The sequence below is a fragment of a genome, unplaced genomic scaffold (genome assembly GCF_019419815.1).
Source record: "Pyrus x bretschneideri cultivar Hongxiangsu unplaced genomic scaffold, Pyrus_bretschneideri_v1 Contig26, whole genome shotgun sequence".
NCBI classification, from domain to species: domain Eukaryota; kingdom Viridiplantae; phylum Streptophyta; class Magnoliopsida; order Rosales; family Rosaceae; genus Pyrus; species Pyrus x bretschneideri.
The window spans coordinates 2,539,408-2,555,270 of NW_025999568.1; the positions used below are offsets into that span (position 1 = coordinate 2,539,408).

The 15,863-nt window shown below is 37.2% G+C and overlaps 1 protein-coding gene across 4 annotated transcripts; it reads right to left on the reverse strand.

Annotated features, from left to right (window-relative positions):
• Positions 1-263: 263 nt before the first annotated feature.
• LOC103948847 (coatomer subunit beta'-2) lies at positions 264-10,498 on the reverse strand. Of its 4 annotated transcripts, none has more exons than XR_667453.3 (25): positions 10,345-10,498; positions 9,925-9,945; positions 9,748-9,809; positions 9,143-9,197; positions 8,449-8,485; positions 8,015-8,340; positions 7,803-7,934; positions 7,560-7,708; positions 7,281-7,349; positions 6,911-7,061; positions 6,747-6,812; positions 6,104-6,292; positions 5,625-5,765; positions 5,469-5,543; positions 5,096-5,364; positions 4,884-5,000; positions 4,231-4,345; positions 4,051-4,122; positions 3,704-3,900; positions 3,468-3,561; positions 2,322-2,428; positions 2,010-2,139; positions 1,694-1,883; positions 1,133-1,198; positions 264-672 (listed from the first exon to the last, which is right to left on the reverse strand). XR_667453.3 is itself a non-coding variant. In XM_009359926.3 (25 exons), the coding sequence occupies exons 1-24, from the start codon at positions 10,345-10,347 to the stop codon at positions 1,179-1,181; spliced, it is 2,745 nt and encodes a 914-aa protein (XP_009358201.2). In that variant the 5' UTR covers positions 10,348-10,498; the 3' UTR covers positions 264-672; positions 1,133-1,178. The 4 variants fall into 4 exon arrangements, 1 of the variants encoding a protein (XP_009358201.2); XR_667451.3 differs by having other exon boundaries at positions 1,660-1,883; XR_667454.3 differs by having other exon boundaries at positions 1,660-1,871; positions 10,345-10,497.
• Positions 10,499-15,863: the final 5,365 nt, after the last annotated feature.

Consider the following 15,863-nt stretch of genomic DNA (forward strand, 5'->3'; position numbering starts at 1 on the left):
GGCATTTCTCGAATAAATGAATGCATTTAGCTGGATACCATTTCCTCATGCACATCATTGTTTATTGTTTATTTATGACATTTGGATTAAACAAATCAAAAGAGGATCAAGCAGCAACAAGTGAAAAAGGACGTTCATGAGAAAAACGGTGCATAAATAATTCCCCTTCACAATAATGAACATACCAACATCGTTACGGTCCTATTTGATGTCCCCTAAGGAACCGTAACAATATCACAAGTAGAATGCTAACAGAAGCGAAGAGCCGAAGTTGGTTGTATCATATGCTAACAATGTATATACTCTTATGAATACAGTTTTACAATATAAGTCACATTAAAGAATTCCGAAAACATGCAAAAAAGGAGAAAAAAAGGAGGAAAAGAAAAAAAGAAGTCTCAAGGGGAAGCAGATATCTAAAATCTGAATGGAAGCGGTCGACGTATTCCTAGCTCAATTTTTTCTACATTCACAATGGCACAAGAAAAACTTTATGATGGGCTCAAAGAATATGTTAAAAAAGGGAATCGGAAAAGTAAACTAACTACAGCTATGAAACTAATCTTATCTTGTGCCCCATGACAAAATATAACTCGGTTACAAGCCACACCACCGGGTATAAGAGACAACCGATCTGCTACATCACCTCTTCGCCAGCCTCTTCCGGGAGGCCTGTCGGTAACAAAACAAGGGAAATAGAAAAAATAGATCACCATAATGAGCAGGCACATCGGAACAATTATTACAAAACGTAACGGCTTTTTCATATGAAGTCGGTGCTATGAAATTATTTCAAATAAAAATGGAGCTGTTTCAATTCTTACCCTAGCATCAGAAACAACAATGCGTACGCAACACACAGCCCAACTGTATTCGAATAATCTTCACACACTTGATCGGTGAAACTAATAAATTAAATTTTCCTACAACACATCAGTTTTATGGCTGACATTGCATGGAAAAGAGCAGCGTGAATGGCTCCTGAATACTGTGTAAAAATGTGAAGAAATTTAATCTGTAACTTGCCAAACATAACCTATCCGTAACACATGCCCATTCCTTATAGAATGGAAACTATGATTATTATAACAATCTGATGGCATATCCCCAGTATATATGAATCTTTTCTCACCTCTGTAAAGGATCCATACAGCTGGACCGGCAGTCTTCATAAGGACCTAGTGGCGTGGTGTAAGCACTGCAACCAATAAAAGATGAGAAAATTAGGATGCAAGAAAACAACCTGAACAGAGAAAACACAAGCAAACAAGGGGAAGGCCAAAACAGCAAAAGGAATATCAAGTTACGTGAGAACTTATGACCAAAGAAAAGGCTCCACAAAATCCAATTTGTCTCTTTAGCGCTGAATTCTATCGAGTATTTGGTTTGAAAAGAATTCAGATGTCAGATTCCCTAGTCTCTCTCCTTGTATAACCACCCTCCCAACCAACAAGTACAATGGAAACTTCTTTTTCTTTTAAGTTTCTACAAAAAAAAGCTGAAATGGCACCGTAACTACCTATAGAATAAACTGAGGCCCCCAACTAATTATAAGTACGTATAATATCCAATAATAGTTAGTAGAGAAAGTGGTAGAAGTAGTGAAAGCAGAAAGTCAGAATGGGAGTCAGAGATGGCGCTTCAGAATCAATTAATCACCAGAGACAAAATTGGATTTTCACACTGGCCCAACCAATAGCTTTTTAGGCTGACGAGGTTCCTTCATTATTCGTACCCCACTCTTCGTCAGCCTCGTTCCCGTTGATGAGTACAGCATCCGTAGAATCAGCATCCACCACAACAGCCTCCTCCTGGCTACCTTCTTCTCCATCATGTTCTTCAGCAGCCCGTTCCCCATTTTCTTCACCATCCTGTTCAGAAACCAGTATAGAAAACAGATAAAAAAAAGGTAAATGAAGTGCTAGAGTTAAAAAGCCGATTCATAAAACAAATTGTTCTTGCAAAAGGAAAATTCAAACTGGTATTAAATTTGCATCCACTATTTATACCCCATGATTTGCTTCCCCATTGTCAAGATGCTCCTCTTCATCGGATTGCATATTCCTGAAAGCCTCCACAAGGGTGATGTGTGCTTTATCAACATGGTTTATGTACTCCTCTGCGGGAGGGTAAACACCCCTAAAAACAATCACCCGAGAACAATTAATACCAACTTAAGTTACTATAATAAAACATGACTAAGAGCAACTGACATCCTAAGGGAGATATCGTGAAGCCAAAAGAGAACATTTTCAGAAGAAGATATTGAGAAACTTGTGCCAACACATACAAACACACTCATACACAATTTGCAGAGGTACCTTGTCTCTGCAGCTTTTGATTCCACAGAAAGGGCAACTTGCCAATCATCGAACAAATTGGGATATTCTTCAGGATCAGCCAAAGACTCAGCAGCTTTTGGATTAACCTGCAGGTTGATATTAAATCAAAGTTATGTTATTAGACAAGGACACATAAGTGGACGCATATGTATGCATCCAATCCAATTACATATGTAAGTAATTAATATGCATCTGCACATGCATATGAGTGCTTCTGTGTGCGTGTGCATGTATGGTATTTTCTACCGTTTGAGCAGAGTAGTGAAGATGGGAGCCCATCTAATGAATTATACTTGAGCATACCAGCAAAAAGTATGGTGAAATCATTGCCGATCAGTGTGACTCCGTTATTTAAAACGACATAAAATACCAAAGGGAATGGAACATAAGAAATAACATAGAAAGACTGAGTGCTGTGAATAGACAGATGCAAACATACAAAGCTGCAAGATAAACATAACAAACTGGTCCAAGCCAAAAGATGCAACAAACCAAGTTAACCAACTCTGGAGGAAGTTAATCCACAGGGATGTTTTTTGAAACATGAGATGTAGAAAAACTGGAAATAATATTTTTTTTGAAAGTTTGTAGATATGTGTTTAAAAATGAGTCAAGTTAGCTTTCCAACTTTGAAAAGTAGAAGTGCCGCCTGAAATTTCCTAAAAAAAGAATATTCAAAGATAATGTTTTCTATATATTTTCAGTAGCAATTTCTGGATTCTGAAAAACAAGATAGTTAGAAAAGAAAAATAAGTTCTGTTGCATGCCAACATGGTTCTGATATGTTAAATCTCTAACAGGTGATATGAGACTGCCATATGGACAGCCAAACCAGCATACCTATCGTATCTAACAATAAACTGGTGCGCGGTTCTCATATGTTAAATCTCTAACAGGTTATATGAGACTGCCATATGGACAGCCTACCCAGCATAACTATCTATGAGACTGCCATATGGACAGCCTACCCATCATAACTATCGTACCTAACAATAAACTGGTGCGAGGTTTCTATACAAGTTGCCATATCTAATTCTCTTAACATCAAATGAAGCCAAAATAAGGAATGCAAACATAAGCATGGAGTGTCAAAATAAGACAAGCAACGCAAAATCATAATGTCACCTTGCTCAGGTCTTTTCTCCAAATAGCTACTATCTCGGAAACCTTGCCTGGAAGATATGATCGAGCCATCAAAGCAGCCTCAGGTATCCGATTGCTGCATAGACAATGCTTTATTAATCATTAGCTTTACCGCGTTATTCTGTGCAGTCATACTTTGAGGACAATGCTTTATTAATCATTAGCTTTACCGCATTATTCTGTGTAGTCATACTTTGAGGAAACAAATATGCAATTACCTTTCCACCAGTAACTCAAGGCACTCTTCCAATCGACCCAACATGAATAAACAAAGGTACGCAACATTATTCTTCCCTTGTTCTTTAGCAAGGGATGCAAGTTTTGATATTCCTTCAACATCTCCAAGAGAAGAATAGAGCAATAATAATCCACTCAAGTCCATGGCATACTTTAAACATTCCTCGGCCATGTCTAACTGCAAAATGTAATATAGACAAAGAGATTTAGTCAAAAGGTGCAAGTTAAACAGGGGGAAATATCAAAAGGGCACAAGACAAATGTGGTTGTGGTTAAGAAATTAATATGCACAATATTAAGAAAGAATAAGAATAAATAACCAACACACCTTTCCAGCAGACATAGCCAATTCACCTAACTGCTTCCATTTAGACTCACTTTGCACCTCAGTGGCAATTTCCTGCAAGAAACAAATGAAAATTCACTTGGAAATAAACCACATTATTCACTACAACAACTACAACAAATATAAAAACCTAACATCAAAGTTATGTCTCCTTGGACTTACCTTCGCAATTTCTAATCTACCAAGCTGTATGGCTAGTTCAAATCTGTAATCAGGATCGGTAGCCACTTCCAGAGCTTCCTCTATCATACCTCGTGTTTCCAAGAAACGAGCCACACTTCAAGAACCGGAAGTTTAAATGTTAAAAGGGAAACACCAAAGAATGTGTTAAGATATTAACAACGAAGCATCCTATTTGAGATTTAACTTTGCGATTGAAATCTGGAAATAAGTAAAAAGATTGCAACAGAAGTTCTATTATACAGTAAAAAATATTCAAGTACAACATAATCAGCGTGCAAAAAGAAATACTACTGAAATTGTAATTTAGTACAAAGTATCGAATTTTCCAGGGTGTGCGAATGATATTACTATTAATTTCATTTCAGTGGTTGGAAGCTAAATTTGTGTATCAGAAGTACCAAGTGACAAATAAAGGGCTTAAATTAAAAACTATAAAACTATAAAGATTTAATACATAAACAATTTTGAAATACTTCTATGTGATCCATTTGGAACACTTTCATGGTAAGTTGTATCAAACCAGTGGTTTTCCTATTGACTGAAATGCAGTTATATTCCCATGCCACAAATACAATATTGCCCAGTAATAAGGGGACATCTGATGCCATTATGCCAAAGAAACTAATAGGTACCTGTTATGGTGCTCTTTAGGAATTGAAGGCAAAACTTCATTGGCCCTTTCAATGTCTCCACGCATTACAAGAGTCTTATATTCAATCAAACTTAGAAGTAGTGTGTATCCTATTACACTGCACAGTTTAAATTTAATAAGAACAAACAAAAAACACAATATAAGTTGCTAATAGATGACCATCTTGATTCACAAACAAAAAAGTGCACTCACTTGAACTCTTTGTCTATCAGAAACACCCGACTTTGATTGGCAAGATAACCCAACAAGTACATTGGTCGGTCTAAATGAAACATTGTGGTTACCTCGCCACCAACACAGTAATTAAGCCTCCAAGAGGAGTTGTTGTAAATGAAACAATCCCCAACCCATAAACCAGTCCTGACACGTTCATTCATTTCATGAAGAAGCTCAAAAGCATCTTCAACACCTTGTTCATCTACAGGTCTTCCGCTATCTAAGTAAGAAGAGACTACGTCCCGCTGCACCATTATCATATGCAATCTCACAAATCATTATAAATATGAATGATGAAAACTTAAACAACGGGGGAAGGAAGAAGAACCCAACTAGCGAAGATGCTTACATTGTATTTCAAGATGTAGAATGATGTATCACTGGCAATAGCCACTAAATCACCACTATCAGCCCAATAGAGATTCTGCCAAGTTGCAAAATATAGAATTATAGAAAAATGAAAATACCAATTACAGGCTATTTGAGATAGGTAGGGGAGACTCACTTTAACAGTTACATCAATTCGGCGAATTAACCTGCATTCAGCCCAATCATAAAAGCAAATAAAATCATTTGAGCACATTGCCAGTAAAGTTCCCCCGTAAATATGTTCAGCCGAAAACGTAGGTCGAATACTCCTCTTCTCCTGAAATATGCCATTGCCATCAATACAAACACATGCTCCCTAACAGAGTTATCAAGATCTACAGTAATAGTAATAGAAGTTTTAAGGTGACATCTAAGAGCCCATAAGAACTATAACCCAAATGCGGTAATTACTAACAAGTTGCAGTACAAAGAAATTACAATAGAAGCACAGAACAGCTATTAGTATATTCAAGAAAAACATTTTGATACACAAAGGGAAGAAAAACAAAAAGGAAGCCAACTTCCAGCAGAAAAAAAAAATAAAGAAAAAATCTTGTGTTGAACTTTTAACATGAAGACCATACTGCACAGTTGATAAACTAGAAAATTACAAACCTGGAAGTTTTTAGTGAAAATCTTAATCTTTGAAGTACTCTCTCTAACAGCATATTCTCCATCAGTTGACCAAGCAAATTCCAAAGCTGAACCAAATGAACGATTTCTCCAGGCCAAAGCAGTATATATAATGTACTCTCCATCTCCACAAACAACAACAAACCTCCCATTGGGATTATGCCTTAAGCTCTGTAAAACAAAAAATTGAGCACGGATAAATCAACCAATGCATGTATTGCACGCTCACAAAACTGCAAAACAGCAAACAACATCCAACACACAGGAAAGCTTGCATCCAGCAACTTATAGAAGGAAAACAAGATGCCAGTATGAGGAAACTACAATAGAAGATTTGAAAGTCTATCACCATCCATTCAAAACAGGATTGTCTGGAGACACATCCCGTCAAGATGACAATATGTAAATCTCACTTCAATTCAAGCACATCTTCCCTTGCCAAGTAAGTAATAACGATAGGCTATCCCGTCAAGATGACAGTATGTAAATTTCACATCAATTCAAGCACATCTTCCCTTGCCAAGTAAGTAAAAATGATAGGCTGTAGCAAAAACTATTGAAACTGAAAGATGTAGATCTCAAGAAAGGAACATGATTGAAACATAAGAATCAAAGAAACCCTTACCTGAGGGTAAAGATCACATGTACCCAACTCCTTAACAGCCAAAGGCAATCTCTCTCCATCAGTAACCTATAGAGTATAGCAAACATAAATGACTGATGTCGACTACCAAAGAGGAAGGGGGAACAGGAAGCAAAGAAAAAGAGTTAATCTGAATGTGCTCAAACCTCGAAATCAGCTCCCACACTCTTAATGTTCACAGTTTGAATTTCATTATGCTTAGCCCAAATGATCTTTCCACTATTGTCCATACTTGCAACAGGTACTTCACGGCCCAGTTTTACCATAATTGTTCCTTCATCATAACCAATTACAACCCTGACCAAGTTTATGAGTATAACAGAATCATTTTGAGTACAGTTTTCTTGTATGACATTACACGTGCATCATTGAAATTTGAAAAACATACTGCACAAACTAAATGCGTCCATTTTCTCACAAACTTCAAGCAAATAATAAAAATTTTAACAAAGAATAAGGGGCCCCTATTTATGTTAGTCCAATAAAAGGGTAACTATCTATGATTTCCAAACTCACCGCCTTGAGCTCTTCATGTATCCAATAGCCCAAACTCTTTCAAGCCCATAATTCAATGTATTCTCAAGCCTGTAGATGAAGCACAAAATTATCATTGGCCTCGCCATTCAATGATTTGAAAATAGAGGAATTAGTTTGAAAATAAAACATTAAAAAAGTTGTTTCAACTTTTTAAAAGAACAAAAAAAAAAAAAAAAAAGCCTAAAAATTTGAACATGAACCCAAAGTATAGCATCCTAGGATGTGAGGTTCCAAAATGTTGCAAGGCACCAGAATTACCTGTAAGTGGTTGAATGCCATATTCGAACTGTTCCATCCTCAGACCCTGTTATTATTATAGGAAGCTCAGGATGGAAACATACAGCAGAAACATTGTGTGTATGGCCATCAAGTGTCTGGACACAACTTTTGGTTTGATAGTCCCACACCTGTTTCCATATTATTATACATGAATTTTTCCAAATCATAACAAAGATATACAATCAAAGAATTACTGAAGAAAAAGGTTAACTTGTGGGAGACCTTAGCAGTGTGATCATCAGATCCAGTAATTAGATAAGGCTTATCACCACCCGTAAAGTAATCGACACAATTAACTCCTTTCTGATGGGCATCCAATGTAAAATTTGGGTCTGGGGAGCCTAGATTCCATATCTAGGAAAAACCATTAGCACAATTAGCACCATTACACAAAAAACGTAGTAGAATAGGAAATCCAGACCATGCCAGCGTACCTTTATGGTGCGATCAAGAGATGCACTTGCAAATGTGTTGGTATCTTTCGGATTAAATGTCACTTGCATCACATAATGGGAGTGTCCTTCAAATATCTGAGTACAAACCCAACCCTTGTCCCAATCCCAGAGCTTGATAAGCATGTCATCAGATGATGATAGCACATATGAGAGTGTAGGATGGACAGCCACACATCTAATGTAGTCAGTATGTGCCTCAAATACTTTAACCTTATCCATTGTATTGTAATTGTATACACGAATGAACATGTCATCAGCTCCGGCAACAACCCATTGCTTGCGAGCAATAAATTTGGCTGACCTAACTGCAGACCAGTGACTTAGACATTAAAGCATGATGATGATCTTACTGAGAAAAATTCCAAAAAGAAAATCTACGAGCATAAAAATTTGCAAAGAGGCAAAGTAAATACCTGGTAACTCTGTGACCTCAAAAGACTTAGCCATGGCCTGAAACAGTATCAAGAAAATTCAAGTTAGCAATGCTTACTGCAACCAAATAAAGAAACCTAAATTTCAAAAGCTAACTTTAAGTTCAAGACAACTCTCCAAGGAAGGAATGCTAAACATATATTTTTTTTTCAAAGCAGAATAGCACAATACCACAAAAGATACTGTACCAATCACAACAAACGAACTTTTTCTAAGTAGATCAAAAGACATTTATGTACAGCTCTAGGAAGAAGATTTGTGAAATAATCAGTGTAATTATAAAGTTTCTGCCGGTAGCTATATCTGCTCAGTGTCTAAGGCTACAGCTGACAAAATAACCAAATTGAATTCTAAAATGTAGACAAATCATGTCATGGGACAGTCCAAGATCAGTAAATCACTAATTGCTTCCTTCCTTTAATTTGCCATTTGGTTCATGTACACAATTAAGGATGTGCATGTATGATCTCATAGTTGTACAAGTTCAATTACTTCATTTCTAGCTCTTTCAGTTCAACCCAAAACACTTGTTTAACAAGTGATGAAACACCGACCAACAAGTTCAGTTGTTATAGTACAACAATCACTCTTAAGATAGTTGCATATTCCCCTTAAGATCAAGCTTTACATGTACTTTCAGAAATGGTAACTTGTGGTAATAGATCTAGATCATACCTGCGTCTGGTAGTTCCAAATACACACAGTTCCTGAATATAAACTTGCCAAAATCCTGCAGTAAAATTATCATCATTAGTGGTAAATCACAAAACTACAGTTTTCACCAAATTAACTTGGATCCTATCGTAACTAAGTGGCAACTGGCAAGAGAACCAATGTGTTCATCCCAATTCCATTTCTAATGGGAATTCAAATTATAGTTAAGTCCTTTTATAAAATTAACTACAAAGACATCTTGGAATTTGAAAACAAAAATAAAAGAACCTAGCACTGTCATGGCACCCCAGCCAACGGTTGCTGCCTCATGCAAAATGCAGGCCACATCCTTACACTTAATATGAAAAATACTATGTTGGCACCACTACTCTCACTAACAAGTCGTCAATAGCATAGCCTATTGTTTCACGAAATTGATCCTATCCTAATTTGAGTGGCAAGCGCATTATCATATTGTAAGATGTACAAAAGAAAAAATAAATATGAGATATCAGGAAGAAGAGCTCGGGTGCATGGCATTGCTCTTGTTACTTGCTAATCTGTTACAAATTTCATTTTTTATATCAAATTTAACAGAATATTAATACAGAAGACAATGTAGTTACCATGGTTCTGTTGGATGCAGATCCACAGATTTTACTCTCTCTGATCTTTGAGCGAGTTTTCTCTGAACCAAAAGATTAAAATTAGACCATTTTCCGCACAATTCAGAATACAAACATTAGGATCGTGATCTGATCCACATATCGAAACGAAATCAAAGGAATTCAAATAAAAATTACCTTGATTTCCAGTCTGAGAGGCTGTTAACACATCGCAAAAACAAAGAAAACCAATCAGTGCAAAATTAAAACACCAAATCTCAAATAATATTACAAACTCTGATATATGCTGAATTATGGAACAGTAAAATAACAACGCAGAATTGATATTTAACCACATTGAACACCAGATCTCGATGAAATTCAAGTTAAAAAAATGCCACGTTTGGTTGCCGATAAACGAAAAATAGAGAATTGTGAAAACGTCAAATTCTATGCAACCAAACAGAGTCGACGAAATTGCAAGAGTCTCAGTGAAATTGCTACGCTTGGTCAAACACTGAGGAATTGGCACCATATCGAAACGGATTTGAATCAGATCTAAGAAGCAGTCTAATGTGGGCAGATTTCAGGGAAGCCGGACGAGATCAAAAGACTCACCATTTTCGCAGAGCTCCGGCCGAGATCACAGTTGGACAAACCTAGCGATCCAGGTGATCCGAGCTCAGAGACGGAGGGGAAGGAGGGAGAGGGAGAGGGAGGGAGAGAGAATTCGGTGTTTTAGCATACGGAGAGAAAAGAGCTCTCTGTCTGTAAAATACGAGAGCGAGCAAAAGCCTTGCGGTTAAGTGAGTAATTTTACGATAGTGCCACTGGTGGGGCAAACCGGTTCGCGGTGTAGGGCCGCAAAGGTTGTTGATGATCGCGGTACGTGGATTAATGAACGGTGGAGATTGCCGAGTGGTAGCTCTTTTGGTGTGAAGTGTGAACAACGTAATTGAGTGCATTTTTGCACACCACCTTAAGATGTTGTTTGATGAACCGAACAAGATGAGTTATTTTCAATTAAATTGGATTTGTAACCCAACTCATGTTTAGTGAGAAAATTATGACGCGTATTGGATTGGCTACAAATTCGAAATAGGAAAATAGGACATGCGATGCAACATATCCTCACATACAGTTACAAGTCCCATCTCTCTTCTTTCTTCTTTTGCTTCTTCTCGGTTTGCCACCGATCTTCTTCTTTGTTTCAACGAGCATATTCTGGCGAGCTTGTCTTCTATTTGGGTCGTACAGTGGTGGTGGGTGTGGGTTTCGTGCAGTCGTCGGAGTAGCATCGGGGCTGTTTCAAGCCTTCGGTTTTTCTCTTTTCTGCAATCTTTATGCAATTTCCTATTGTTTGTTCAAGGTGCTTCTCTCTTCTCCCCTTCGCTTAGAATAAATCCCCCTTCCAAGATTTCCTCAATCAGGACTGAAGGATGTCTTCCGTATTCAGCTTGAAACTCTATGGGCTTAAAACCCATAACCAGACTTTGGATCCCCAACGGCCCCCCCTCCTTTGCTAAGCCATTAGGCCGAGATGAAATTCTGTCTATCTCTGCTTCTTTGCATTCTACTCCAAGTTTTCGTGGCTTTGCCCTTTCTTGAAAGTTGTATATTATTTATGCGGCTCCCCCCATCATTTACTCTTTCCTCACTAGTTCCCCTTGTCTGATCCCCCACTCCTGTGCCATCCCCCCATTGATTTTGAATCGGATTCTTATAGCCAACTCGTGTTGCTCCCACATGCCTCTGTTCCCCCAAGGTGATAGCCAAAGGTCTTGGAGACTCAATGAAATCCCTTACAGGAACTGTTTTTGTCCACTCTTCGTATCCAACCATACCACCTCTCACTGCTTCAAACGTACATTCAGTATTCGGATGTCCAATCTTCCCACATCTATAACAAAAATCCTATAACCTTTCATACCTGAATTCAATCCATGATTCATTGTTGTTTCCCCTGGGTAGCCAACACCCAGTGGTTAGTGGGTTCGCAGTATCCACCTCAACCTTCACTCTCAAAAAGCCCTTGGTCTTAGCTGGATCTTCCATGGCTTTTACTTCCCCAATCTTTGACGCCAATCGCTTGATATTCTCCTCTGTACTTAGATATGGCGGAACCCCCCGATTTGAATCCAAAACGAAATTTTGTTCATGTCTATTTCCTCCAAGGCTAGCTCTTTGGGCCATCTTTTTACTGAGAAATTTTGCTTCATAACCGCCCATGGGACCTGGTCAATTATTTTTGCAGCCGTACTTTCATCATTGACAGTGATAATGAAAGTATTATCTTTGACCCATTTAATCTCGATCTCTCCCCTCCCCTTCCAGGAAGATCTGAGAATGTTGCGAACTCCCCATTTGGTAAGGGTTTTATTGGCCAATGCAGTACCCTCCATTTTGATTCCTTGTTCCATATTAGATAGATCCATACTTTTCTCCAAATGGACCACCAGATCCTCCACCGCCTCTCCTGCCATTTTCTACAACCATAGAGAATAATTAACCCAGTAAAACACAGAAAGAGAAGTGATGTTCTGCCCTGATTCTTCCTTTTTCTTTTTGTTGCTTTTTCACTGTCCTTCAAACTGTTTGGGAATAAATGGATGTACAGCAGAACCAGAATCAGACAACCAAGGGTTTGAGTCTGTGGAAAATATAGAAGAGAATGCTTTTTCTCATTATGTTTCTCTACAAGATTACAATGATATATATACATGATACAAGTGTGTAGGTAGGACAAGGTAGGACGGCTGTAGTGTTGGAAATGTGCCCTAAAACCAATCATATGATGATACTTTATGGACATTTCACATGTTAAACTAATCTAGTTTAATATTAAGGGCAAAGATTATTGTTTGAGCCGTCTCATATAAATGTTATATGCTTAAACGATAAGTCCAAGGAATATGTGATTGGAAGAATGCGATCTAAAGAAGTTAGATTCATGAGACCATTCTTTCGTTGACACATCCTAAACGTTCCTGATCATAGGATTGTCAATTGGGCATTGACAGTCCGTTAAGATCAGTACGTGCTATGTCTTCTCTCAGGGAGAGTGACTAGTCTCGAGTCATTGGTGTGTGTAACATCAAGACAAGTACGTAGGTGCTCAATAGAGAATGAGTTCACTGAACACGATCAACGAAGAGTTCTCATATTCATGTCACATGAGAACTCATGGTTGGGATAATGCAAATTAGTCTTTTGACCTGAGGCATCACAGTTGTCTTGTGGTTAGGTCCTTAATTTTTGATTATGTCAAAGTCACTCCATCAGGAGGGTGTCCATGGCATCGTTGGGGTTAAGCCACTTAGCCATGGAGGCAAGTGAATGCGCAACAAAGGATCTCTAACCTTCAAACTGTTTGAGGGAGAATACTCTATGATATGATTAAGAATCTTTGGCCAAAGTATGAATGAGATTTAGGAATGTGTTCCAAATCACATTCAAGGTAATCATATAAGCACAAGACTCACATTGGATAGTAGACATGAATAAACTATCAAACCAAACAATGTGGTCAAGAGTATTGTATTAGAGAAATACCGTATTGCATTTGTAATCCTAAAACTGAATAGGTTCTCCACCTCTTCTGATTAGCTTGGGTAACCATGACATGCTGCTAGGCGTCAACCATGGTTTGTGGAAGCCCTAAAAGTGTATTATCACTAACGGGAGAATTGAAAGTAAGTTTCAATTCACAATCGATTAGAAAGAGTTTTAATCGCCCACTGCCTCGCTAAAAGGAACCTAATGGATCGTTCACCGAGTAAGGTAGAGTTTGAAGAAACAACGGAGATGAGTAAGAATAATTAAATGGTTTAATTATTTATCTAAGGCTAGGATTAATTAATATGTTAATTAATCAAACGAATAAGTTCGTTAAAGACCTCGGGTTAGTTTTGGGCCGCAAGGCCCAATGGGATTTGAATGTCAAGCCCATTAACTCAAGTTGTATGACAACTTGAATAAACAAAGGGCTTGAAAGCCCAATAAACCCTATAGGCTTGCCATGTTAGAAGAATAGGGCTTTTGGTCCATTAGGTCACTTATTTGAAGGGACTATATAAAGGACTTTATAGCCTAAAATTTACATATGGTAATTTTTGGGGAAAGGAGGAGAACACAAGCTCTCCTTTCTCTCTAAAATTTAGGTCACCTTGGAGGGATCATCTAGCAATCAAACTCCTCCAAGGTCACTCATTTCTTCTTCATTATGCCTTGGTGATGAATCATTAGAGGTTCTCAATTTTGGGAACTTGGAGAAACCTTTTCATCCATCCAAATCCATGGATCTAAGATGCAAGGAATGAAGGCCCTCTCTTTGGGTGATTAGCCTTTGCTTATGCAAAGAGGAATCTACAAAGGTATTGATTTCTCAACTCACTTTGTTTTGAGTTGAGTCTTGGTTCACCTATCTACTAGGCTTTGAATTTCATGGGTAAATGTTTTGTTTTTAAGTGCATACAAGCATGATTCCGCCTTTAATTGTTAATTGCATGCTATTGATGTTGCTTAAATGAACATGTTTTTCACAAATATTCCTTCAAGTGGTATCAGAGCCTAAGTCTAGTAGTTGGTGAATCCTTTTGGGTTTTGTAGTTCATAGTTTGTGATTTGAATGTTGTAATTGTTACAAGCTTTATTCTTGCTTCTTTGAATGTAAATTTTGTTAGAAAATTTGCCATCTCAAATGTTGTAGATGTAGTTCATATGAGCATGAATTTTGGAGCTAAAATTTGGTGCCATGTTTTTGGGGAAATTCGGCCAAATCCAAAGGGTGGATTTTTGGGTTCTTGTTTGACTTGTTAAAAGTGTTTTAAAGTGACTTTTGGAACCCCTATGTACCCTAGTATGGTTGTATGTTATTTCCCTTAAGTTTGAGTGGTTTTGGTATGTTTTTGGGTGAAGAATGTTCATGGAGCTCTTATGGGTTTTCATGGATGTTCTTCATTGTTCTTGATATGTTCTTGCCAAGAACAAAAGGTTTGGTGTTTTGATTCAAAGTTTCGATTTATTTCATAAAGTTTTTGTTTTGAAATATTTCTAATGTTTAAATATATTAGATATTTGTTTTGAAAAATTAAAGAAATTTTAGTGGGTAGGTATGTAATGATTTATTCCATTACACACACCCCACTTACAAAAAACTTTGAAATTTTTTTTTATTACTTTGCTTCAAAATCAGCCACCCTACTCAATTAGGGTCCTTGTGGGGCTTTTGTGCAATTATATAAAGTTTTGATACTTTTATGTATTTGCATTTTGACCCAAAAGTTTACGTTTTTACGTAAAGGTCCAAAATCACTAAAAGGACAAATTGTTTTGCTCCTTTAATGAAGTTTTATTTTTTGTGGAAATTTTTGGATTCTAGTTGTAATTACATGAAGTAGTGGACTTTTGTGTTTTTACAAAGTGACCCCAAAAGTTTAAGTTTTTGCAAAATAGCCCAAAAGTTGAGGTTAATTGCACTATGGCCCAAACAAGTTGAGGTCATAGCATTTTGGCCCAAATTAGGTAGAGAACAAAATTGTTTTGTCTCTTTAAATGAGAATTGGATTTTCATTTCATTTAGCTCCATCTAAATCAATTCTATGGATACAAAAACCAAATGAAAATGTTGCATTCAAGTTTAATTAGTTAAAGCGTTAATTAATTAAAGAAAGGGTGATTATGAACCTAAGCCTACTATAATTGAGCTATGTGAAAGGCCGTTTCAAATTTGTTTGAACCATGGGAATGTGTAGATTAAATTTTGGTTGTAATTTGATATGATCAATTGTTGTAAAAGAGCATAAGCTCTTCTTTACTTTAAAGTAATTTGATTTGATCAATTGTTGTAAAAGAGCATAAGCTCTTATTTACTTTGAAGTACTCCTTTCTTGTTTTATTCGATATGCATGAAATGGAGTAGTTGGGTCCAACGCCCAATAAGACAACACGCCTTAATGTGATTAAACGCGTAACTAAAATCAATCACCATCCATAGACCGAGATTCAACACAAGGCTCGTGTTGGATCTAATCAAAGGTTCATAGTCATCCTAAGGCCCTAAGGCAACTATATAGTCCATCAATGAATGCAAACCTTATGTTAGTAGTATCATATACTCTTGCTTTAAAAACCGTTTT